This window comes from Cucurbita moschata, unplaced genomic scaffold (assembly GCF_002738365.1).
Source record: "Cucurbita moschata cultivar Rifu unplaced genomic scaffold, Cmos_1.0 Cmo_Scf00021, whole genome shotgun sequence".
Taxonomy (NCBI): Eukaryota; Viridiplantae; Streptophyta; class Magnoliopsida; order Cucurbitales; family Cucurbitaceae; genus Cucurbita; species Cucurbita moschata.
In genome coordinates this window covers 2,516,120-2,540,950 of record NW_019268537.1, presented here as the reverse complement: position 1 = coordinate 2,540,950, position 24,831 = coordinate 2,516,120, and the positions used below count along the sequence as shown (strand labels likewise).

Below are 24,831 nucleotides of genomic sequence, written 5' to 3'. Positions count from 1 at the left end.
CCCCCCCCCCCCCCCCTTTTTTTTTGTTAACATTGGAATGTCTATTTTATGTTGTTTATGTCTCTCGATATTTACTCTCTGGTAGGGTCGGGTTCTGCATCTTCCTTTTGTGACCTGCTCTTGAACAAATTCAGGAATTGGGATTCAAATGGTGTGGTATGGGATATGCTGGCATTTGCGTATTCTAGACATGAAATGATCCATGATGCCCTCTTTGTCGTCGCAAAAATGAAGGATCTAAATTTACAAGCTTCAGTTCCAACTTATAACTCTCTATTGCATAACTTAAGGCACACTGATGTCATGTGGGATATATGCAATGAGATCAAAGCTAGTGGAGCTCCTCAGAGTGAATATACTACCTCAATACTTATACACGGCCTATGTGCGCAGTCCAAGTTACAAGATGCGATTTCATTCCTACAGGACAGCAATGAAGTAGTTGGACCTTCTATTGTGTCTATCAATACCGTTATGTCAAAGTTTTGTAAAGTGGGGCTAGTAGATGTTGCAAGGTCATTTTTCTGTTTGATGGTCAAGAATGGACTTCTTCCTGATTCGTACAGTTATAATATTCTTATTCATGGGTTATGTGTAGCAGGTTCCATGGATGAAGCTCTGGAATTCACAGATGACATGGAAAAGCATGGTGTGGAGCCTGATGTAGTAACATACAACACACTTGCTAAAGGTTTTCTCTTGCTTGGTTTTATGAGTGGGGCCTGGAAAGTCGTCCAGAAAATGTTGCTAAAAGGTCTAAATCCGGATATCGTGACATATACAATACTGATATGTGGGCACTGTCAAATGGGAAATATTGAGGAAGCCCTTAAGCTGCGGCAAGAAACCCTTTCAAGGGGGTTTCAGTTGAACATCATTTCTTACAGTGTGCTACTTAGCTGTTTGTGTAAAGTTGGACGAATAGAAGAAGCATTGGCATTGCTCAATGAAATGGAAACTCTACGTTTGAAACCTGATCTTATAGTATATTCAATCCTCATTCATGGCCTCTGCAAGGAAGGGTTTGTACAAAGGGCTTACCAACTATATGAACAAATGCGTTTGAAGAGAAATTTTCCTAACTACTTTGCTCAACGTGCTGTACTTTTGGGTTTCTTTGAGAATGGAAATATTTCTGAGGCAAGAAGATATTTTGATGCTTTGACTCATATGGATCTGATAGAGGATATTATTTTGTATAATATTATGATTGATGGTTACGTAAGGCTTGGTGATATTTCTGAGGCTATGCAGCTATATTACAGAATGTTTGAAAGGGGGATTACTCCAACTGTTGTCACTTTCAACACTCTTGTCCATGGGTTTTGCAGAAATGGAGACCTAGTGGAGGCTCGAAAGATGTTCGAAATCATTAGGTTGAATGGATTGCTACCCAGTGTAGTAACTTATACTACCCTTATGAATGCGTACTGTGAAGCGGGAAACATGCAGGAAATGTTTGATCTACTCCATGAGATGGAAGCAAATGCTGTTGTTCCAACTCATATAACTTATACTGTACTAATCAAAGGACTCTGCAGACAGAATAAAATGCATGAAGCCCTCCAGTTACTTGAGTATATGTATGCAAAGGGTCTAATGCCAGATCAGATTACATATAATACTATTATCCAATGTTTTTGCAAGGCCAGAGACATTGCAAAAGCTTTCCAGGTTTATAATGAGATGTTGCTCCATAATCTTGATCCTACCCATGTAACTTATAATGTACTTATTAGTGGTCTTTGTGTATATGGTGACCTAAAGGATGCTGATCGAATGCTGGTTTCTATGGAGGATCAAAATATTAGCTTGACAAAAGTTGCTTATATGACAATTATTAAGGCACATTGTGCAAAGGGTCAGGTGTCTAAGGCATTAGGGTTCTTCAATCAAATGTTGGCTAAGAGTTTTGTCATTTCCATCAGAGATTATAGTGCTATCATTAATAGGCTGTGCAAAAGGGGTCTAATTACTGAAGCAAAGTACTTATTTGCTATGATGTTATCTGAAGGTGTAACGCCTGATTCTGAAATCTGCGAGACAATGCTTAATGCTTTCCATCAACATGGTGATAGCAGTTCAGCATTTGAATTTCTTGCTGTGATGGTTAAATCTGGCGTCATTTCACATTGATCCATCAGAAGAGATCAGTCGATCACATCACGCCGTTCCAGATAACCATATTTTGGCATAAGAGGTTAGCATCTGAGGTACAGGTGAGCATTATGAACTTAATCAAAATTCAAGGATGAATTTTTCCCCTAGATTCTAATTTTATTAAGAACGCATGGATCCAGAATATCGGTGTTAGGAGAGGTTGTTCTCGTAGAGTACCATTCTCTAGTTATATCAAATTAACTCTGGTTTTCCCAACTTATTCAACTTGATGGTCACATTTCTTTCAGCTCGAGTATTTGCAACCATAACCATGTACTTTTATGCAAGGGCAAGCTTAACATGAAACGATCACGCTGAATGTCTTACACATATCAAATCCTTTACCCTCTGTTTCGATTACTGTGGGTATGGCACATTAAAATTCTTGATTGATATCTTGAAACTACTACTTTGACTTCCTTTATGAGTTTCTCATGAGACTATCATGGGTAGGAAGCAATCATTCATTTGTGTTATTCTTGTTTCCTCTCCCTAAAATTGCTAAAACCTTCGAAGGAAGCTAGCGATCAGTTATATGACTTGCTTGCTTGTTCATGTTGCAGGATGTAGGGATAATTTTCCCTCCGTGGCATGTATCAAACTTTATGCCTCAGATAAGCAACGAAAGGAAAGTCATGGCAATGACCCTTGTGGACTCTCCCAGCTTGGAGGCTGCAGCAGACAGTCTTATAGAGTGGTTATGACGAGTTGTACTACGAAGTATTAGCTGAGCCTGATTCCTTGCAGCGAGTCGAATAGAAAGTAAGGTATATAGCTTCTCAAAGGCTCATAGGATATCTTCTGACTGAGGGGAAAAAAATCTTGTTGACTTATTTCTTAGCAATTTCGTTGTGCAGGAATTCTCTGAACCTAGAGGGGCATCACTTTCCGAACTCCCGCCTGTATTTGTTAAGTATGGAGGATGGTCGATACTTGATCCGAAGAGGCAACTATTGATACTTGAAGGGATTTAAAGATAAATCAAACATATTTGATCACTGATAGGATAACTCACAACAAAGAAGAACAAGTGGTAAGATCTTTTTTCCTGTCAGTTATTATATTGATACCAGATGCTGCCCTGATCTTCATGTAAATAAGGAAGAAATTAACGTTTACAATTCGACAGCATAATAAAAGAATTTGTTGAACTTTACCATAATAAAAATTGGCCCTTAATCGTTTGGGTAATTCTCAATTAATTATTTTGGTCTCTCTGAATGTTTCTCAAACACATGAAATGGTTGAACTTTTTCTTTGGGGGTGGGGAAGGAGGTCAAGGAGAGATTGTCGTATATTGATTTTATAAGTTGAGAATTACTGTCAAATGAATGAACTAGGTTAGATTATATTTGTCATCAATATTGTTGATAATACTCAATTAGCCAAGACGTTATGAACTGATTGAAAGAGTTGAAATTTGGAATAGACTAAGATAAACAGTAGACCAGATATTGAAAAGCAAGAACCAACGGAAGACAATTAAGGTTCGGCCAATTTTATTTGAAATAGAGACAAGGCCATACACATGAATTGGCAGGCAGCGAAGTCACTTGGTTGGCGGAGGAAGGCTGGCCAGCTTCTTGGCAAATTCTTGCAGGTTCCTCAATGAACTCCCACTGGGGCCAGTTGCATCCGCCACGGCTTTGCTCAGAGCTCTGGCTTTGGCTTTCAGTTTGTCGGAGTTGAAAGACTCGGCGAGGACCTCTCCCAGTTTGTCCGGGTCAGGCACCGAGTTCTCCCCATGGCAGACTTGCACCGCCACTCCAATCTGATCCACCAATACCTTCGAGTTTATCATTTGGTCTCCTTCCATGGCCCAAGCAAATATTGGTACTCCACTCGCTAGGCTCTCCAGTATAGAGTTCCACCCGCAGTGGCTCAGAAACCCTCTCACGGCTCTGTGCCTCAGGATCGCCTCCTGTGGTACCCATCTCTTCACCACCATTCCACGACCAGACACCCGGTCCTCAAACCCGATTGGGATTCCGTCGGACCCACCATCTGTTTGACGAATTGTCTTAACTACCCACACGAATCGAGTCCCGCTTTTCTCAATCCCGGATGCCAGTGCTTCCATTTGCTGCTGATTCAGTTGCTTTTGACTCCCAAAACTAATGTATAGCACCGAACCATCGGGGCATTCATCAAGCCATTTCAGAACCTCATCTGAACTCGATTCCACAGTTGGGTTGTGCCCTTTGACCAGGCTTAGCGGTCCAACTCCAAATACATTCTCGTTGTTGTTTAATTTCCTGTAGAACTCCAAATACTCGGGCTCCAACTCGTCGAAGGTATTGAAAACATTAGCCCAGCAGGTCCCAGCTTCAAACCAGTCGGCTCTTATGGTACTGAATAGTGGGTCAGAATCCCGGTACACGGTGACAAATTCCGGCAAATCCTGATTAGTGAAGGAGGGGGAATTAGGCAATTCAGCCATATGCTTCACTGGGGATTTACGGAACTCTTCGGAAGGTACGTGACGCCAACAGTAATCGAGGACGTCAACGACCCAACAGCCAGAGGAGAAGAAGGAGACTCTAGGGATTTGAAGCTTTTGGGCGAGAGATTGGGTCCATCCAAGGAAGAAATCAGAAATGATGGCGGAGGGAGGTGAAGGGTGGGATTTGAACCACTCAATAATGGGGTCTTGGAGTTGGCGGAGAGCCACTATGATGGGTACGTTGCCTTCGCCGCCGATGTCTTTGATATTCTCGACGCCGGGAGGCAAACCGGGGACAGAAGGGAAGGGGAGAACAAGGGTTTGGACAGAAGGGTGGGCTGAAAGAAGAGGTTGAAGGATGGGGAGGTTCTTGGGGGTAACCAAAACGGTGATGGGGAACCCATAAGAAGCTAAGAAATGGGTGAGATCGAGAAGTGGAAGCATATGGCCCTGAGCTGGGTATGGAAAAAGCAGAAGATGGGGTAATGGCGATGAAGGCGACGCCATTGGAACCAGATGTGGTGATTGAAGGCTGAGGAAGGAATGAGGGAGAGTGGGTATTTATATTGGAAACATGTTTCTGAATTGAAGTACGGAAATCGCCATGGGAGATCAAAGAAAAACAAACAACGAATAGGAAATTGACCAAAGAGAAGGGAGGTTGTCCAGGTGCCTGACAGCACGGCACGTGAACAAACAAGAGCGAAGAATGGGGGGAGGTGGGCGAGGAGGGCAGGCGGGGGAGCGATTTGAGACGCTGAGAGAGAGTGTGTCAGAAACGGTGATGGGGTTGGTGGAGCCTTGAGATGCGATTGGGTGAGTGTGCTGTCAGCAAAAATAAATAATTGGGAAAACAATATATTAAGTGAGTAACGTGAAGTCCCATAAAATGGGAAAACTTTATTTTAACAATGCGGGCCCTCCAAAATATATATATATATATATATATATATATAATCATTTGGTTTATTGTATCTACCACGTTCATTCTTTGACGTTGAGGTCATTGTAAGTCTGTCTATGATTAAGAGTAACCATGGTGTTGAAGCTGCTGAGTTAGAAGTTAGAACAATGTTCACCAACTCTTCCATAGTGTTCACATATCGAAAAAGCTTTTGAATATGAGTTTCCATTCTTATATTAGAGCGTTTAGCTTTACATCCTCTCCAAGGTAGCATTGTCGAGTAGCTGATCTCTGTCTTGTTTATCCAACTAGCTTTTCTTTGTGGGACTCAATTTCGATTCGTGAGAGGCTCGGGAATTACAAAACAAAAACAAATGGACCTTAAACATTCTCAATAAAAATGTGTATCTATAAAGCGTTGAGTTGAAGAGGGCAGAAGTGCTACGTAGAGATGATAAGTGGGATAAAGAGTGAAATGGAAGACCTCCCATCCACTTACTAACCAATTTAACTTATTAAATATACCATCATCTAATTAATTATTAATTTTAGTAAATAAGTAATTCATTTATTTAATTTTTTTTATCAAAATAAATTGAATATATATTTAAATAAATGCTTATTGATTTATTATAATTAATAATTAGATATAATAAATTTGTAAAAAATGGGTAAAAGGAAAACTGTAATTATATTCTTGTAATTTTATTCCTGCTTTTACGAAATTTGGGCCTAGTTTCCGGTAAGCCCAGTAGGCCCAATACAAGAACAAACGGGCTAGCAAAATGCGTGAATGAAATGGGTCGGGTTTTGACCCGCTCCAAGAACGCAACAATAAATTCCTCGACTTGTAAAAGTTACAGCCAACCCACTTCAGCTAATGAAACTACACACACTACTAAGCAAAAGCTCATGTTCCTTGCTTTCCAGATATCGATTCATCGACTTCTGTACATCGTCTAAGACAACGCGTCTCCTATAATCTAAACTAATGAGATCATACACTAGTTTCTCTACCAGGTCGTTGATTTCGGGGCGATCGTCACGGGGCAATTTACTGCCTTGGTCGATATCTATCACTCCGAATCAGTCACCAGCTAGAGTAACGCAGCTCCGAATACAGTAATCGTATTTCTTATATCACATTACCACGAAGTAGAAATAGTTCGTGGCCATGATGAATCTCATACTAATACTAATACTAATACTAATACTAATGCACATGTACACGAAGCGTAAATGGTTCGTGGCAATTATGAAGAAATTTCAATGTGCAACTTTTGTATTGCCTGGTGAATCAGATCCTGCAAGAACAGACCAATTTCTATTTGAGTTCAACGATTTCGGGATGGAGTTTCGATGTTTGAGCGAGACGGGTAGTTCTTATTTTACCTTCGAGTTCTAAACAATTGAGGGTAGTGGACATCCCAAAGCTCATCTGCACAATGTTTTGGAGCTCACCATCCCACACACTCTTTATCTGTGGACATAGGTTTATACATTCAACAAACCATTGATAAATAAGCATCAAGATGCTTGAGTTTCTACCTGAGAAGGCTCCTTAAATCCAATAGACCTTGGATTCATCTGGGAACTCATTTTCCTTAACATCTCAGAGCTCCCTATGGCAGGAAAACCGCTTGGAATAAGTCGTTGATGAGAAACACGAGGCGGGGGACAACCGGTGGGCATATATGTCAATGATGGACCAGCTTGTGATTGAAGAATCTAAGACAAAATCAATGTGTGTTAGAACCAGGATATGCATGAACTGATTGTCTCGAGAACTTCGACGTGAAATTACACTTACATCTTTGGCTAGGAGCCCGTCGATGTTGATATCCATCCTTGGATTCACGGTAGCGAGTTTCATCGATAAGAACTGCAAATCTCATGGAAGTTCAAACAAAGATTTAGAAACCAGAAGTATATATGCTACTTGCTATGAAGAAGGTGAACTGATTTTCATACCTCGACTTGTCGTTGCAGCGATTGGACATAGTTAATGATTTCGTCTAGCATCACCGCCTTTCCGGTAACCTGCATCATAGAACTTTAATCGAGCGAATTGATGTGATTCTAGTGTCTAAAGTACAAATTTAACCATCAAACCTTGCTGCAACCAGGGACTAGTTCTTGAAGAAACTTCATCCTCTCACTGATCTTCTCCCTCCTTACCTATAACAGAACTCAAACTCAGTCAACTTCTGGTTTTCTTACATGGTTTCAAAGATTGAATGCGACGTATATTACCCTTTCTGCAAGACTATGGCTGTTCGTCGCCTGGCCCCGTCGAGCTCGAACATGAATATACTCTTCCTTTGGTGGATCTGAAGGTTGAGACGCCTGTTTACCATGTTTTCCTGCAGCCTTGTTAGCAGTTGAGCTTGGATTTTGATCTCCTTTTGGCTGATTTTGAGTATCATTCTTAGCTGAAACAGTAGCTTGTTGCAGAGGTCCATTGGGTTGATCAGAACAAGAATCATTATTCATTACCTGTCCACTTCTTTTCCTTTTCCGGCCCTTGCCAGAAACTTGGTTGGCTGTGACCTCTAACGCACATGGCCCATCACCGCCGCTAAACTCAGCTTCATCAGATTCATTAGCAGAAGAACCATCAGTAGCTTGTTTACCACGATCATCCACTTTCAAAGGTCTTCCATTTTCATCAGCTCCATGTTCATTAGTTCTCTGAGATTGTCCTTCAATTCCAGAAACCAAGCCTAACCCATTTCGTGGAATCTCATCCCATCTCTCAGGGATTGAAACACTCATAGGAGGCTCATGAATGTTGAAATGGCCAACAATATCACCACTAAAACAGGAGAGCCTGGCTGCACGCTCAATAAATGAAGAATCAGCTGGAAGTTGAGATAAGCTCTGTGGGAGCACGCCGTGAGGTAGATAAATCCCCCCTTTAAACATATTATGTGATAGGTTCCAGCTGATATCAGTACTCAAAGAAACTGGACAGCCACTAGCCTTGCTAGTTCCCATGTTTTGGGAATTAGCTGCTTGTTCCCAAACAGTAGAGCTAAATGGCTCAACCACAGCCTCTGGCATACTGGTGAGAGTCGTCTCGCCAAATCTCATATCCGAAAACATGCTATGCGAACAGCTGATGGAATTATCCATAATATGTCGACTAAGATACACAACTTTTGCAATAGCTTTTGATCACAAACTTCAAAATCTACTCCCTCCAAGCAGAATCTATGGATTTCCCTTATACAAACTCCCCCAATTCAGGAAAAGGAATGAATAGTGGAAGAATCTGAAGGAGCCAACAGTAAATGCTTGTAAGGAAGAAATTAAAGAACAGAACCAGAAGACATTATCTATGAAGCTACCATTTCCCAAGCAACGAGGGAGCTTAAAAGTACTAAAACAGCAGGAAATGAAGGGCTCCAAAAGGCCACAGAAACTAAAAGTGACAGTTCAAAGAGAAGAGAGCATTGATTTCAGCCTAATAACTAGAGGTTCACAGCCCTAGCCAGAAAAACAAACCAAGCTATGAATCACAGAGAAACAAAACGGCACCAAAAGTAGAAAGAGAAAGATACCCATTTCACAAAACGTACCACTTTCAGTACTCCATAGCTCATTCAAGCTTTTGTTCGAGTAAATTCCATTGAATTTGGGCTTCATATTCGAACCACTTTTCAAAATTTTGAGCGCAGACCCCCAGCCTCTGCTCTGCCACGCCTCAGAGAGATGCTCGCACAGAAAAAGGAAGATTTTATTGCATCAAATACTGATAGGGAAGGAGAGATTGGCAGTGTAAAGATACGCAGAGGACATGGGTTATTTAAGCAATGGTGAAAGGGAAGCTAGAACAGTAAAGGTCGTGCATTTATAGCCAAACTTGCATGAAAATGAGAGCTCTTGATCATTAAAACCATTAAGATGAATTAAATTAATATGGGTTTTCTTTTCACATCTTTTACTCCATCTTTCCATTTTCATCTCTCTACTTTTTTGAAATTTGAATTCGTCTCTAATTTTCTCCTCCCTTTTTGTTTTTTTGCCTTTCTTTCTCTCTAAAGTTACAAAACTCTTAACTTTTAAGAAACCCCATCTATGAATTGAAAAGGATAAAATATTACGTAGATTATGACTTTAATTGAGATGACCCAAATGAGAATCCAATCCAATAATTAAAAAAGTTGAAAGCTTTTAAGAACTCCTGAACTAAAACAACAAATGGGTCATCAAATTCATATCCAAACCTTCTGGATTATAAACCCAAAAATGTAAGCTTTGTATCAAACCTAATAAATGAGTATAAATGTTAAATTAAAAGAAAAGGGGGCATTGTTTCAAACGAGTTATTATATCATTAAAAACAAAAAGTTAGTAAATAAGGCAAGAAATTGGTGGTTGCTTGTAACTATGAATCACTGATCTCCCCCACTTTCATCAGCATAAGCTCTTTTTGTTTTATTTTGAGCTTCCCAAAAAGCCATGAATCAATTGAGATAGTATTCTTTGCTTATAAAGTCACGATCATCTCAATTAGTCGACTCCATCCCAACAATCTTCAACCATAACTACGGATATTAAATTAAATGTGAATTAAGAGGGGAATGAAAAATCATAAGGCAAAAAGATACTAAGGCCGGCGGGCAGGAGAGAGTAGTAAATAGCTCATAATTGGGTTGAATAATACAAATTATTGTGCCCATTTACTAACCATACCATGCCAAATGCTTGCATATTCATACTACTTCCTATTATTTTGTTGCTATCTTAGATATAGAAATTTTATTGTTGTTGGGTTCCTTTCTTTTGTTGCCACAAATTGCTTTTCACCTCCAAAATTATTTCTTTTTCTATGCCCTTCTTAATTTTAAAACACATTTATAAAAAAATACTATCAAAATTTCGGGCTCAAACTCCGTTTTATCAATAAACATGACTTATTAAAAGAAATTTGTAGAAAATTAAAAAGTAATTTTATCTTCAATGTTCTTTTTACTTCATTTATTTGTTCCATATATTTGGTTCGTGTGCTAAAATCTATATATATATATACTCATATTTTGAAATTTTGAAACTTTAAAATTTTAAATATTATATATTTATATATATAGTTTTCTTAAATAAAAAGAAAAAGTAATTCATTTGAAGTGGATTTTATTTTGTGTGTTTTTAAGGTGTATTTATTGATGTTTTAATGAAACATAAAAAGACAGTTGATGAAGCGACAAAACTAAAAGCTGGGCCACGTGGCCATGAGCTTTGTCTGAAACTCATGCATGCTAAGCAAATCACAAATCCATACATGATTTTTAAATTCCAAATTATTATTATTATTATTATTATTATTATTATTATTATAGATGTTTTAAGATTTTTTTTTTTTAATCCTTATTACCAATAATTTTAATCCCATTATTTCGAAGGTGGGTGTGAAGTGCGTTGTAGAGGATCTAATTAATGCCATCTTTATACATAATTACGCCCTCTAATTAACCTATGCATTACTTACTTTCACCATAATTCTTTTTCTTTAAATAAATAAAATAATTTTAAAAGAAATAGCTTTTAAAATTTATAAAATTAGAAGAATTTCGCAATGGGAAAAAGGCACCCAATTTACTATAATATTCGTAAATTCCATGTTCCCTTCAATAAATAAATAAATACCTTAAAATCCCCAAAAGAACAGGGGGGGTCAAAAGTAAAAGGTAAGCAAATCGGACGGCCAGGAAAGCATCGGAAATCCGACCAATGCTGATACTAAAATATATTAATAATTGAGTTTACTTATTTTGAAAAATTGGAAATAAATAGAAATATTAATTTAATAATTAGTGTCTCCAACCTCTATCTCTGTGTCCTTCTTGTCTGTCATTATCATTAGTTGGCATTGGGACTTGAAAACACCAACACCTATGCTTTCAAATAATACATTTTCTCTCTGCTTTATAACTTTTTTTTTTTTTTTTTTGCTTTACAATATTCCCAATTTCACACCAAATAAATTAAAAACAACCACTTTTCTAAATTATAATTATATAAATAAATTATGGATTTATGAAATATGTGTCACATAAATACAACTCTTCACAATAGTATGATGTTGTTCAATGACTTTTTTTTGGACTTTCCAAAAAATTTCACACTAATAGAGAGAATATTTTTTTATTATAAATTTATGATTATGTATTAAATTAGTCGCTAAATGGTTTAACTTGGTATAAATTATAAAAATTAAATAATTATTATTTTTAGGAGAATCTAAACAAAACATGAAATTGATTCAAAAGGGGAAAAGGAAAGATTAAATTTAATTTTTTAAAAAAAGGAAAAAAAAAACAAAAAAGTGGGAATTGGAATAATTTTGGAGTTTGGATTAAATGTTGTCATTTGTGTAAACGACAGAGATTATGATTAAAGTTGGTGTTTATTTATTTTTGTAATATATATATTTACTTAATTAACGGATTACGTGGCTTCCACTCCGAATGGCTCTTCTTTCGGGAAAAAGCGACAAAACAACCAACCAAATCACTCACTTTTTTTTTTTTTTTTTTTTTAATAAAATTTAAATAAATAAATAAAAAATCATGTTTATTAGTTTATAAATAGAAAACATGTGTAGTAAATAATTAATGTGGTAATGATTTGTAAGACCATATATATTTAATTAGTGAGATTATAGAAATGCATGAAATGTTTTTATAATGTAAGGATTAGATTGATCAAATTAATATTAAAGAAATATTAATTTATGGCCAATTATGTGTTACATTAAATACTTAATTAAAAATGAAAATAATGATTGTAGGCAGGAATAAAGCGAGGTTATAAGCATCAATTAAAGGAGGCACGTTTGAGATTTGTAAATAATTACGAATCTAAAATGGTAATAATTAATTTCGCATACTTCAAAATATAATTAATTATTCATTAATTAATAATTAAATGGACAATAATATTTCTTACACCTAATTTCACTGTTCACGTTAACATTTAATTAATCTCTTCATGATTTTTAATTATTGGTTATGGATGGATGGATTGTTTAAGTCTTTTTCGTCTCTATCCTCGTCACCTATTTCATTTCTCAAAAGGTGTTGAATTTTGTGTGGGCGTGTGCGTGTTGAAAATATATTTATATTAAACGGGATGGAAATAGGGACATGGAATATAATCTCGTCACCAACCCCAGAATATGCTCGAACATATGTGATGATATTTCTTTAGTTTCTCACAATGTCACAATCTTATCCATAAATGTTACGAAAATGAGTAGGCAAGGTACGATCTATACATTAATACCTAAAAGAGTTTGCCAAACTCTCCTCCTCTTTTACTAATTTACATACTCGATTTGTTATACGTCCGTATCATTTCTTATTTTTTTTCCATACTATTTTTACATTTTTTTCTCGACTTTATATTAATAATAGTCGCATCTAAAGAAAGTGTTTTACTTGTTAAGATGGAGTTGTAAAGGCGTTAGGTACCCTTCAAATCTAAATCTCCACGTTTTTCTTATTTATATTATATTCTTCATGTTTTTCTTATTTTCAACCTACATTTTTTTTGTTCTTTTGAAATAATAAGAATAATATTTTTAAAAACATTTAGCATTTTTTTTTGAGGTATTTATTTATAATGTTGAAGATAATTTTAATTAATTCATTTAAATAGATACTTTTAAGAAGCTAATGCTACTTTATTATTATTATTATTAATTTATTTATTTTAAGATGGTATACCCATTAACGGCCCAATAAATCCAGAATGAAGCCCAATTAGAAGCTGGGAGCCCACGAGCTTATTGAATTGATATAAATGGGCCACATAATAAAGAAATGGGTTTCTTTAAAAATACACAAATAAAAGATATTAATATTTGGTCAAAATGATGATTTTAAATAAGAATTAAATATGAAATATGGAATTAAAAATAATTTTAAATTTCTAATTTCTATGCGGAAGTTTGGCCACCATATTTGACAGTAGCAGTAGACATGGGAGGTGAAAGAACTAAACATGATCCGCCCGAATCAGAAAAAAACAGGGGTAGGTCCCGTTGAGCTCTTATTAATTAGAATAATTTATTCATAAATGACAAAATGGATACTTCGGATGTTTTACTAAACTTATTTGATTTTGAATTGCTTAAAAAAAAAATATTGATTCAGACCATCTCTTTTGTGATAGTTTCTGTCGATACTTTCAAAGAAAAAAAAAAAAAAAAGAGAGAGAGAATCACTCGATTCCCTTTTTCTGGATGACGCAATTCAATATAACAATAATATATTTCTATCGATATCACAGACCCTTTAATATAGTAAAATATACTAATAGAATTTAGTTATTTTAATATAAAATAGAATTTATAAATTCATTGAATTTGTTAATAAAAAAACGTTCCTCATAAATCGAGAAAAATTGAAACCAAGAATAGAGATGTTTGACGAACTTTATTAATTATTTTGTTATTTGGATACAATAACAAGAAAAGAAATTAATAATAATAATAATAATCTGAAGACGACATGTTGCCCCTCCTCTTTGAACCCGGGCTTGGGACCGGCTGTGTCGAATAGACATAAACGACACAGGCAGAGTTGTCAGGTGTCGTTTTAAGCTCTTCAAAAATAATGGAAGGCCTTAAAATGACAATAAATCTTCAATTGATTATATTTTTAATTTTGGATGGGCTCTCCACTGATCATCTGAAGAGCGAGAGCAAGAAGGCCGCCATTGACAGACCAAACACCGACCAAATTATCCAGCACAAACTCCCCGGAAGGAAGGAGATCGCCATTAGGTAGAACATCATCGAGGTTAGTACTGAACCGAATTTCTCGAGATTGTTTCCGAATCTCGGAAAGGAATCCCGAAGATTAACGCCACAAAACGAGACGCCATAGTTTATCACCATTATTACCTTCGCGATTTGTAGGAATTGAGAAGGCGGAATCTGTGGAGAGACGAGCAATCCTACGGCCGCCTGAAAAGTGAGACTCAAATTCCTCTCCCCGACGCTCCTGGAACGGTTCGCCCTTGGAATTGGATAGCTCTGGAATTCATTAACCACGTACAATGGAAGTGTGCGATGTTGCAGTGCGTCGAATCTCCTTCGATTGAGCGCCATTGCGTGAATAAATCTGGTAATGACTTGATATCGATTCGCTGAATTACTTTCGTGTAATTGAGGAACTAATTTGGATAATATGGAAGCAGATCGGGATAAAGCTTGTTTTATGACATTACGAAAGGAAAATGGAGGAGGATCTGGAGGAGGAGGAGGTGAATTGGAAGCCATGGCTGTGGTGAGTTTCAATGGCTTGTGATCGTCGCTCACTTATAATGTCTTAAGAGATAGCTTTGGGAAGAAAAGTTATATTCCCACCTAGCTACTAAATATAAATTCGAAATATTTTTTACTATTTTTCCCTCTCTTATATACACATTAAAAATAATAATAATAAACATTAATTTTTTTGAATTATGGAATCTAAATGTATGCTTAAAATTAAGAACATGTATAAGTTATAACCGAAAGAAACAAAAAAGAGTAAAGCCAGTTTCTTGAGGGGAAAGTTTCTAAGTACTTTGGTAGCAAAGAGCAGTGAAGTCAAGTAGTTGCCTTTCTTAGTGGAAAGTGGGTCAGGGTCAGGGGATGGGGTCTTTATATGTTGGCGGAATGTGAGGCACACACATTTCCATGGCTCTTTGGATTCTCTTTCATTTACTCACTTTTTCTTTACTCTTTACTTCCTCTATCCTATCAGTGCAAATTCCCAGAAGCTTCAAAGATCAACAGCCATGCTTTATGAAGTTGCCTTGAAGATTCTCATATGGACTTTTTTTTTTTTTCTTTCTTGGATCAAGTCTAGATAAGAAGCTTCCCAGCAGAAGCAGCTTATTAGAATAAACTCTTCAACAACTATAAATACGTCTAAACAACACAGATGTGCAATGAGGTTCCCTCATATTGTCCAGCAATGAAGAACGCTGGAGCTATCAATATGAGTCCAGAGACTTCTTTTCCCCAGCATTTTCACATCCTTGGTAAGGCATGTTCAAGATTGGACATTTCAACCAATCTGATGTACTGTATATTGTGCTGCTCCTTCAAAACAGTTACCCTCATTCTCTTGTTTCCTTATGAGCAAGTGAATGGGAATCCTGTGCCTACTGTAATCTTCAAAGGCCTTCCGTCAACTTTCCATGCCTTTCTACTTTCAACTGTGATGGCATTCTCAGGCGCATTTAACGCCTTGATGCTTTCTGCTAATAAGCCAAAAATTGCCAGGTTTTGCAGCTACTACTCTATGGCATTTATGGCCTCAGCTGTAGTTTTATTGATTTGGGCTGTGTATCAGACGGTTTTTAACCGGAGACAATGGCAGGATTAAGACATATTTAGATGTTTCCCCTACTTGTCAGTTTCAAGGGGGGTCATTTCAGACGTTTCCTGTAATAATAGAGTTCATACAATCTGAGACTTGTACAAGTCTCCCAATTCAAAAGGAACCTTTCGAATATTTCAAGCGGATTTTCCAGTCCTAGACACCTTGTGTATGTCAAGAAAGCAAAAAGAAAGTTGTCAAAAGAATGGAAATTCCATTTTCTAGTCAGGCTGAAGAATCCCAATCCTTGAGAAGATTTTTTCTACAAGTTGGATAATTACTTTCCACCTTAAACTATGAGTTAATTGTTTGCTTCAATTTTTCTGCTCCAGCACTTTATCCTAACATAGTTTCATTTCTCAAGTCATGGTTCAAGGAAGTATCATTTTACTCCTAGAAGGCCTATATCAGAAATGTTATTCGTTACGATTTTCTTTTTCGTATTTCGGTGCATTCTATCAGCTTAATATGTTATTTTGGGACCTAACTGCCTGATTCTCAAAACTATAAGTATATAACAAGAAGTAACCCCCTCTTAGGAGTACATCAAATTCCTTTGTAAAACCAGTTCATAGTAACATACAAGATTTTCAAGGCCGTTCAAAGAGATCATTCCCTATCTAAAATAGCAGCAAAGAATAATTATAGCCAGTCAAAAGAAATTTGTCTATGACTGAACTTAATAACAGGAGGATATAATTGCCTGTGACAATAAAACGCTAAGAACCTGTACATGTTGGCATATGATGTATCCAAGACTTGTTGCAGCCACCAACTTTATAGAATCTGAATCCCAACTCTCTTATTTGATGCTGAATACAGGCTGCAGCACCCTTACAAAAGGTGGCTCTCATGCGTAATTGCGACTTGGCCTAACAAATAAACAGGATAAATACCGAGCCATTTAGAATTATGCTTGAGGTCACTATTTTTATAATCATCAACATCAATGTTAATTTTAGGATGTCAAAGGTTATGAAAATGGTACCTGAGAAGTCTGAATTGTAGGATAACTGTGTTCTACTCCTTATTAGAAATTTACTTAATGCATTGATAACAGCAAGAGGATTCTCCAGATGGGCAGCATGTCCTGAGTCCGGGATCTCGACTATTTCATGGAGGGAAACAACTGGGTCATCCTTGATCTTCCTGCCCATATCAATTTGAGATAGAATTTGCTGTGCAATTGTCTTGAATTTTGTATCCTTCTCCCCAACAATGATTGAAAGAGGTGTTTTGCAGCATTTTAATTCATCCCACAATTGCCTATCATGCAGAAAGGGAAAAGAATACTTGATATGATTCATCCCATAATCTGGAATTGATTATGTTTCATGCTTTGTACTGGTGTAAAAGTAAACAGCTTTCTAAAGATTGTAGTCTTTCTACTTAATTCCCAATTTGAAAGCTTTATTGTAATACACATTTTGGTGCTTCGGGAGTCTTTTACCTCCGTAACTTGACTATGCATGCAAAGTTGTGGCAATAAAGGTGTCTATGTGCATTTCACCAACATTGTTGCCAATTTTGATTTAGATTTAGAAACTGTAAAGATAGGAAGATTCATCCATTTTAAACTTACGGCTGCCTTCCAATGCTTAAATCAGATAGAGCTTTTGCAAGATGCTGCACATCATCATGCTTCGATCGGCTGGCAATAATTTGACTATAATGTGGATGTTCTCTTAAACTGCTAGGAACCAAAGTAAAAGATTATAGGAATGGGCTCAACAATAGCATTCAAGGTGATGATAAAGTAAAACTAATAAAGTCACCTTTTCCATAGTTCCCCACGATACCATGCTTCAAGAAAGCTCTCTAAACCATAGGCCTTAAGGATTCGTGCTCTAGAATCATCTTTAACTCTCCGGATTCTTCTTGCCATCTTGTCTTTTAATCCAGGGCTTCCAGATATTATAGCAGCTCTTCCAATCTTCAAAACAGACATTCATCTTTCTTAAGAATTAAACATACATGAAAAATTTTGAAAAGTTAGAAGGCTTCATAAACAACCTTATCAGCAAATCTCAGGGCCATGTACATGGCAATCCTAGCCCCCATTGAATACCCTACGAGGTTAACTTTACCAGGAGCAAGATGATGAATCAACTTATACAGTAGATTAGCAACAACCTCCATAGAAAAACTTGGTTCCTCCACACCATGAACATCACAATCATTCTTTTGTGTTGTTGATTCCCCATGACCAGGAAGGTCAATAGAAATGCATCTAGCTGAACCTGAGATGGCCTTCATGATTGTAATCCAGTCTTCACCAGTCCCAAGAAATCCATGAAGAAATAATAGCACATTATCCTGCAGAAGCTCTAAGTAGGAGGAACATAAGAAAATGCATGATTATTGTTAAGCAGATGTCATCACAACAAATAAATGGATGCTACAAATGCATGAAGATGCATGTTCAAGAAATACACTGCAAAACAAAACAGAGAAAAACTCTGCTTCATAAGTCATAATAAAAGATTTCATCCAACCATGTTTTCAACGCATCATGTCTGTCATATCATATGAAACTAGACCCCACGGGTTTGAAAAGAAAGAAACCTACTAGCTTATTGTAGTAGGAAATTACTGCTAGAAGAAAAATACACCGTTTCAGTAACAAACATTTCTTATTGGAGCAATTATTTTGATTCCAATCACGTAGCGATGAAAGGCTCCAATGAATATGGAAGCATTAAATGATACCAGCAGATGATTGACGTTATCAGAAAGGAAAAACAGGTAACAATTGCTTTGAAACTCTTACTTACGTTTGTTCTTTGTCCAACCTCTAGAACTTTTATTAAATAAGAGAACCCCTTTGAGTCTACAGTTAATTTGTACCTACGAACTTGCTCTTCAGTAAACTTTCTACAAACAACCTTCTGGTTGATTTGAAAACTTTTTAGAAGTCGATTAGCCTCAGCAACAGATGCTTCTATAATGCCACTATGAGGGTCACGACCAATTCTGAGAGGATTGACAGTTACATCTTCGTCAAGCCAACGGAAAGTTCCTAGACCATGGGCTATAGATGGAGCTGGTTGAATATCCATCAGTTTTCTTATTTCTGCATTCTGAAGCTCCAGATAACAGGATAAGTGTATGTATCCAGACAAACCTACACCACTTTCAAATGCAGCACTAACAACAGCCATTTTTCCGTGTTGCTGTGCCCACCTTGCTACTAATGCTGCATTTTCAAATCCGCCAATGACACTGGGTTTTATAACCTAGAAGGAATAATACAACTTATCAAAAGTCAAGATCAGTATGCAATATATATTAAATAGTGTACTTCTCGTGGCTCTTCACTAAAATGAGTTTGTAGGGAACATATTTCCTTTTTTTCTATGCTAGGCTGGGGGGTCTACTGGGCATCTTCAATATAAAGTTTCTAGCATTTGTATATATTTGACCACTGAATAGAAATAAGGGTTTTACATGTATGTCACTTACTATAGCAACAATTCCGGGATGAACATACTTTGCAAGTTCTTTCACAGGATTATCTTGAATACCATCGATAGTTTCATCCAGTGCAACAGGCAAACCACTCTCTTCACAGAATTTAACAATAGCATCTTCATCCATAACTGGTTCCTGAGTTGAGAAATTAAAGAGCAACGTGAGTACATCAACGTAATAATGACCAGAATAACAAGAAGTGTTAAGACTACAAAGGCAGTATAGCATGAAGACTGTTTATTAAGATCTTAGCATCTCTTTAAAGGTTCATACAATTTTAACTGTCATATATCATTCCAGATATATGAGATACATTCACGAATAGTACCTCAATATATTGCAAGCCACAGTCCTTCACCAAAGAGCTAAATAGAATAGCTTCTTCATAGCTCCAATTCCGATTGGCATCAACACGGAGTTCAATCTGGTTGCCAAGCTTCTTCCTTACTTCCTGTACAACTGCAGCATCATACATGACATTCCCTTGTCGGGCTACCTGCAATTGTTCAATTATTAAACCATTAGTAAGTCAATGTAGGTTCTGTAAACCAAAAAATTTTGAGATACATGACAGTGAGAATACTCTGTGCAGAAAGAAAATAAGAGAGAATCTTCAGAAAATGGTAATGCAGCTTGCCTTTAACTTGATAGCAGGAAATCCTTCTTCGACCAGTGTCTTAGCAACACGAGCTACCTCAGATGGAGTTCCACCAGAATCCAACAGCCCACAAATTTTAACTTTTGACGAAGATGACAAGTCGTCTTCTTCAACTAACCGATGCTGGAGTACATCTAACAAGCTGCAACCTTTTCTCCCTGCTATGGCATTAAGAACAGCCATTTCCAAGCCACATCTAACACTTGGATAGATCGAACGTGGCTGTAAATGGTTCACCATGAAAAAGAGTCCTTTTATTAAATTTGACATTTTGATTTTAGACGAAAATAATTGCATGGGCTGAATTATAGGAGCACCTACATGTATTCCCAGTTCATGGAAAATCCAAGATGAAAATGAACCCCGTAGTAGAGGAATGGAGCTGCTGATCTTGGCTCCCTTAAATATATGAAGAAGACACTTAAGTTGCTCTTCCACATCTAGTAGGTTCTCTTTGTGAATTTCAAGGGGTGAAACCTGTTGAATAGCAACACGTAGTTAAGTAATCTAGTAATACACCCATCCTACTCTCTCCCAAGGGGCTAGTAGGCTTAAGTACGTAAGGATCAATAGGAAGCTTGAGATTGGCAGGCTCATATCTGAAGCATCAATGTTAAATAAAGAGGGAACTCAATTGCTTGTACAACAAATCGGAAGTAAAACTAACCTCACCAAGCCCAAGACTTCCGTCCTCAAGAAACAAAGACAAAATAAAACCTTCTCTGAAGAACCCCCGATTGACTTGATCAATAGAACTAGATGAGGTTGTAGTTGGAGCACATAAAGGGATTCTATCACCCAAAGAAAGAGGGGAAAGAGATTTAGTCAACCAAACCTCTCTAATTACCATTATCTTAGATACTCAGGGCATCTATAACCTAATATGGAGAATAGCTAAGGACCTGAACAATGTGTATTCCATTCTACTTATCTTGCAAAGGAAGAGTCCAGGTGAAACAGATTCTTCAAAATAAAGCCTTGAAAAGATCCGTAAACCATGGTCTACTGCTTGACAAGTGAACTTCCTCAAGACACTAGCACGATGATCATAAAGTGTTAACAGCAAATAACAGTTGTAACCTTGAAAGATGTTTTATTTCTCAAAAAAGGGAGGAAAATCTAAAAACCTAAAGGGATTTAACTTGAATAATTATTTTTAAAAAACCTGTGGAAGGAAGTATTGGCATCAATGGAACTTTCAACCTCGATTATGCAGTCATTTTCTTCACATTGAGACATAAATAAAGCATCTTGGAGTTCCATCTTTGTCCGCACATGTAAATGCTTGAGGCTGTATATCTAGCAATTTCAGGTTAAATGAAGCAAGATTGACACAGAATATGCAGAAGTTAACTGAGATAAAGACAAACATGCAGAGTAAAGAAAACATGATAACTTCTTCAAACTCTTACCCAGTTGATTGAGTTCCAATTCTCCCTTTTGCCGGTTTGTTTTCGTATGCTCAAATTTTTTCTCACCCACATAATTTGCTTATTGTGAATTATCCAAGATAAAGATGCTAACATCAGTAGTATACATTAAATTCTGGAATTGTCTATTTACATGTAATTATCGAACGCCTATTTCAAGTTTGCTCCTAGGTTGAGGAACTTGTCTCCTCTTTAAAATGTAATCTACCCTCTCTATGGTTGTTCATCTGGTAATTGTTTCACTGGAAGATCTTTCCAACCCCCCACAAGCACAACTGAGAGCCTTGATTTGTTTCAATGACCAACATGTTTTCATTAAGCATAACGCTCCAGTTCAGTACATTAAAAGATGCTTAGATTTGAGCCTAACGATTGGCACTAATCAGATACAGCTACAAAAAAGATCAAAACCCATTTTAATTTTATGCTTTTTAAATAATCAAGATACACTGATAAGATTCAAAAACTTAGAATTTATTACGTTGAAGTGTACAAAATTTTCCCCTTCCATCTTAGAAATGAAGCTGTTTGAACAACACTTGTAGACTGCTTATCGGAAAACCTGCGACCTTATTTTGTCAGAAGAATTTACGTAAAATTTTTTTGTAAGAACGAAATAGACCAATTAATTTTCGTTACAGTAATTAAATCATGGTTATGTATGAACAATAAGAGACAAAAGCCTGTTAAATGAAAATTCAGTTATAATATATTAAGGTATATACAGAGTTCTTACCCATGTGCCACACATAAGCTACGGAGTGAAATCTTGTGAGAGGTGTGGAAGAACTGGTCCAGTATTGCTGCCTCTACTTTGTCCTTGATAGGGAGGAGACTAAAGATTGCCCCACCATTATTATTGATTACAACTACAGTCACTGGTTTCCTCGTCATCCTTCAGAGAGTAGGTTACTAAACAATTAGCATGAAAATGTTTTTTTATTGAAGTACAATGAAGGAAAAAATAATATAAGCTGCCATAGAGTGCAGATTTCAGGGGGGAAAAGTCATACCCTTCTTCAGATGAAAGGAAAAAAAAAACGGTAATTAAAGTGGAAAAATGTCAACCAAGTGAGATAAATGATAATATAACACGTTTAAAAAAACTGAAGCTATTTAAAAGCATGTTAATTCCTGAAAAATAGAAAACAAACAAAGGAAAAACAGTAAAGAAAAATTGTACAGTTTCTGTCGCACAAAACAGAGATTTTTTTTTTTTTTTTTCCTTCCATCATACCTCTGGTTCAAAATTGCCAAGCCATTTGTATCATGAAGGAAAGAAACATCTCCGACTACACAAAGCACCTGAATATTGATTGGAATATGAAAGGATTAAGGAGAAAGGAAAGATAAAGAAATAGACATATATATTCTTATCTAAAGATACCCAGTATACAAGATTCAATGGATAGCAACACAAGAAAAATGAGAGTATAATTATTATGACCATCCACTCCCTTATGGTTGTCGTGCCAAATAATACTCAACCTACCATTCAGAATCCAAGTTGGACTCAAAAAGGATAAAAATAGTATGTCCCATGACTCGTTTGATATTAAAAGAACAAAAAACTTCAGGAATAATAATGCAATGTCTATGTACATTTTGTACATGGCAGATACCTTATCCAGTTTTCTGGAAAGACTGCTTGGTCAGATATTATAAAAATGAACCATGGTATGTGGAAAATGAAATTTGAAACTGCATTATCATGGCATTTATAATGAATCGGTATAGTCCTTTATAAAACTGATAAGCCCTGTAAGTGATCTGTTTGCAAATAAAATTGTATATACAAATTCTAGTGACATACTCGTTTGTTGCAGCCAACAGAGAAACCAACAGCCGTGCTTAGAAGTCCGTCAATACCACTGGCTCCCCTATTTCCAGAAGTCCATGTCCAGCAAAAAGGCAGTTGTAAGTTTAATGGTCTAACCGCTACACTGTCGGTGCATTTTGACCAACCACGTGCATACATATCAACATCACGGATTGGCATGCTATTCCCCAAGAACAGAACAGAATCAAATGGAAGTGCCTCTGAGATTACCTGAGCAACTTGTGGCTCAGATAGACAGTAGTTAGCAGAAATTTGAAATTGTATTTCCCACTCAACCTGTAAAATAAGTCATTATGAAAATGAGAAAAATTGGAAAGTGCAACCATGAAATACTCGAGTATCATCACTTTCTTTGACAAGACAAAAATCCACATCTAGTTATAACATCAAAATACAAGGTCATTACATGTCTGCAAGATTAGTTTGATCTTATAACACAACAGAAAATATCTCCTTGAATGAGATGAATAACAAACTGAAATTCATCCAGTTTGAGAAGAATGAACTATACGCATATAGATACTTGTTCCAAAAAATAAAGTAAAAAAAACTACGGATTCTGAATTTCAGTCTAACATCAGTATATACTGGCGTTCGATACTAAATTATATTCTCAGTTGTGATAGTTCCTACAAGACTTGTTACGACTGCAGAACAAAAACAAATGAAAATCTACTGCTGGAGATCAGCTAAATTACCATCATATTCAAGGCTAGTAGAGTAGCAGTCCACTTGCTCCTATTGCGAGGAAAACCAGTTTTAAGTAAGCAACCCACAAATTCTAAGACGGTGCTTTGAATTCTATGGGTTACAATATGCGATGGATCATGACGACCTGGATGCTCATCAACCATGATGTAAGAACAGGGACTGCAGTCCTCTAGCATCTTTGAAACACGTTTGCTTGTTACCCTGCTTCCCATCTGTTAATATTTGGAAATATTGAGCTAATTAACAGACGGAAGAAAAACATTAAGGTGATTCTTGGAAGTTTTCTATTCATTGAATTAGATCTAGTGGTAAGTTGCAAGTAGCAGGTGCCACTTAGTCGCTATCTTCATTTTAGAACCCTAAAACTAACTCCCAAATTTCACGTATAATAATTGGGTCTAATCCACGTTTAGCTCACCTTTTCATGGAAATATATACAAGTTAGTCATACTATACTACTATTTTTCAATTCTATATTCAATGACTTTCACGTTGAATCTTCAATCTTCTCATTTATGATAAGCTACCTTAAAGAAGTGTGGATAATGATCAACAAAAGCACCTTACTTACCATCATTATTTTGACCTTCAAAAATGTTCTCGAGTGTACGTCATTATGTAAATACAACTTGAACATTCGAAATCAGATATTCTATACTCCCTTAAGCATTATGACATGATATTTTCCTTTCTCCTTAAACTCAGCATTCATTCAAAACCATATTTTTAGTGAAAAGAACAACTTTAATTGAAAACAAATGAATAATGAGGGCAATACAAAAAAAAAAAAAAAAAAAAAAAAAAAAAAAAAAAAAAAAAAAAAAAAAAAAAAAAA

General features: G+C 36.4%; 4 protein-coding genes and 1 long non-coding RNA gene across 16 annotated transcripts in view; 2 read left to right on the top strand and 3 right to left on the bottom strand.

Annotated features, from left to right (window-relative positions):
• Window positions 1-3,362, top strand: part of LOC111458429 (putative pentatricopeptide repeat-containing protein At1g13630) — a 4,890-nt gene extending 1,528 nt beyond the window's left edge. The window contains exons 2-5 of one of the 5 annotated variants that reach the window (XM_023101102.1): window positions 86-2,219; window positions 2,409-2,526; window positions 2,724-2,927; window positions 3,018-3,362. In XM_023101102.1, coding sequence (XP_022956870.1) covers window positions 86-2,136 — 2,051 coding nt within the window. In that variant the 3' untranslated portion in view covers window positions 2,137-2,219; window positions 2,409-2,526; window positions 2,724-2,927; window positions 3,018-3,362. Of the gene's footprint in view, window positions 1-85; window positions 2,527-2,723; window positions 2,928-3,017 lie in introns of all 5 variants that reach the window. The other 4 variants (XM_023101103.1, XM_023101100.1, XM_023101101.1 and 1 more) reach the window with 4 other exon arrangements.
• A 191-nt stretch (window positions 3,363-3,553) lies between these two features.
• On the bottom strand, window positions 3,554-5,316 carry LOC111458431 (UDP-glycosyltransferase 89A2-like). The gene has a single exon (XM_023101105.1). It carries the CDS (start codon window positions 5,108-5,110, stop codon window positions 3,710-3,712), a length of 1,401 nt encoding a protein of 466 aa, XP_022956873.1. The 5' UTR covers window positions 5,111-5,316; the 3' UTR covers window positions 3,554-3,709.
• Window positions 5,317-6,187: 871 nt separating this feature from the next.
• Window positions 6,188-9,317, bottom strand: LOC111458432 (transcription factor bHLH49-like). 3 transcript variants are annotated; one of them, XM_023101108.1, is made up of 8 exons: window positions 9,089-9,317; window positions 7,761-8,996; window positions 7,620-7,685; window positions 7,479-7,547; window positions 7,318-7,389; window positions 7,056-7,235; window positions 6,900-6,987; window positions 6,640-6,811 (listed from the first exon to the last, which is right to left on the bottom strand). In XM_023101108.1, the coding sequence occupies exons 2-8, from the start codon at window positions 8,640-8,642 to the stop codon at window positions 6,774-6,776; spliced, it is 1,395 nt and encodes a 464-aa protein (XP_022956876.1). In that variant the 5' UTR covers window positions 8,643-8,996; window positions 9,089-9,317; the 3' UTR covers window positions 6,640-6,773. The 3 variants fall into 3 exon arrangements, with proteins under 3 accessions (XP_022956874.1, XP_022956876.1, XP_022956877.1); XM_023101109.1 differs by having other exon boundaries at window positions 7,761-8,781; XM_023101106.1 differs by having other exon boundaries at window positions 6,188-6,811; window positions 7,761-9,317.
• Window positions 9,318-14,002: 4,685 nt separating this feature from the next.
• Window positions 14,003-17,055, top strand: LOC111458434. The gene is made up of 4 exons (XR_002713119.1): window positions 14,003-14,314; window positions 14,434-14,641; window positions 14,715-14,803; window positions 16,947-17,055. It is a non-coding gene; the product is annotated as an uncharacterized LOC111458434 (long non-coding RNA).
• Window positions 16,402-24,831, bottom strand: part of LOC111458428 (protein PHYLLO, chloroplastic) — a 15,953-nt gene continuing 7,523 nt past the window's right edge. For 3 of the 6 annotated variants that reach the window (XM_023101095.1, XM_023101098.1, XM_023101099.1), the window contains 17 exons: window positions 23,984-24,208; window positions 23,259-23,561; window positions 22,683-22,750; window positions 22,182-22,340; window positions 21,181-21,306; window positions 20,918-21,049; window positions 20,683-20,806; window positions 20,337-20,492; window positions 19,995-20,237; window positions 19,686-19,853; window positions 19,349-19,492; window positions 18,661-19,122; window positions 17,900-18,202; window positions 17,662-17,819; window positions 17,469-17,576; window positions 16,875-17,152; window positions 16,407-16,758 (listed from right to left, as the gene is read on the bottom strand). In XM_023101095.1, the coding sequence (XP_022956863.1) occupies window positions 16,721-16,758; window positions 16,875-17,152; window positions 17,469-17,576; window positions 17,662-17,819; window positions 17,900-18,202; window positions 18,661-19,122; window positions 19,349-19,492; window positions 19,686-19,853; window positions 19,995-20,237; window positions 20,337-20,492; window positions 20,683-20,806; window positions 20,918-21,049; window positions 21,181-21,306; window positions 22,182-22,340; window positions 22,683-22,750; window positions 23,259-23,561; window positions 23,984-24,208 (3,195 nt within the window). In that variant the 3' untranslated portion in view covers window positions 16,407-16,720. Of the gene's footprint in view, window positions 16,759-16,874; window positions 17,153-17,468; window positions 17,577-17,661; window positions 17,820-17,899; window positions 18,214-18,660; window positions 19,123-19,348; window positions 19,493-19,685; window positions 19,854-19,994; window positions 20,238-20,336; window positions 20,493-20,682; window positions 20,807-20,917; window positions 21,050-21,180; window positions 21,307-22,181; window positions 22,341-22,682; window positions 22,751-23,258; window positions 23,562-23,983; window positions 24,209-24,831 lie in introns of those variants that run through there. The other 3 variants (XM_023101094.1, XM_023101096.1, XM_023101097.1) reach the window with 3 other exon arrangements.

Excerpts from the sequence above, each read along its gene's own strand:
- LOC111458431 (XM_023101105.1), bottom strand. The coding sequence starts at position 5,110 with ATGGCGTCGCCTTCATCGCCATTACCCCATCTTCTGCTTTTTCCATAC.
- LOC111458432 (XM_023101106.1), bottom strand. The coding sequence starts at position 8,642 with ATGGATAATTCCATCAGCTGTTCGCATAGCATGTTTTCGGATATGAGA. Across the intron at positions 7,548-7,619 it reads TAGTCCCTGGTTGCAGCAAG|GTTACCGGAAAGGCGGTGAT; the intron begins GTTTGATGGTTA and ends TCTATGATGCAG. Across the intron at positions 7,236-7,317 it reads ACGGGCTCCTAGCCAAAGAT|ATTCTTCAATCACAAGCTGG; the intron begins GTAAGTGTAATT and ends ATTTTGTCTTAG.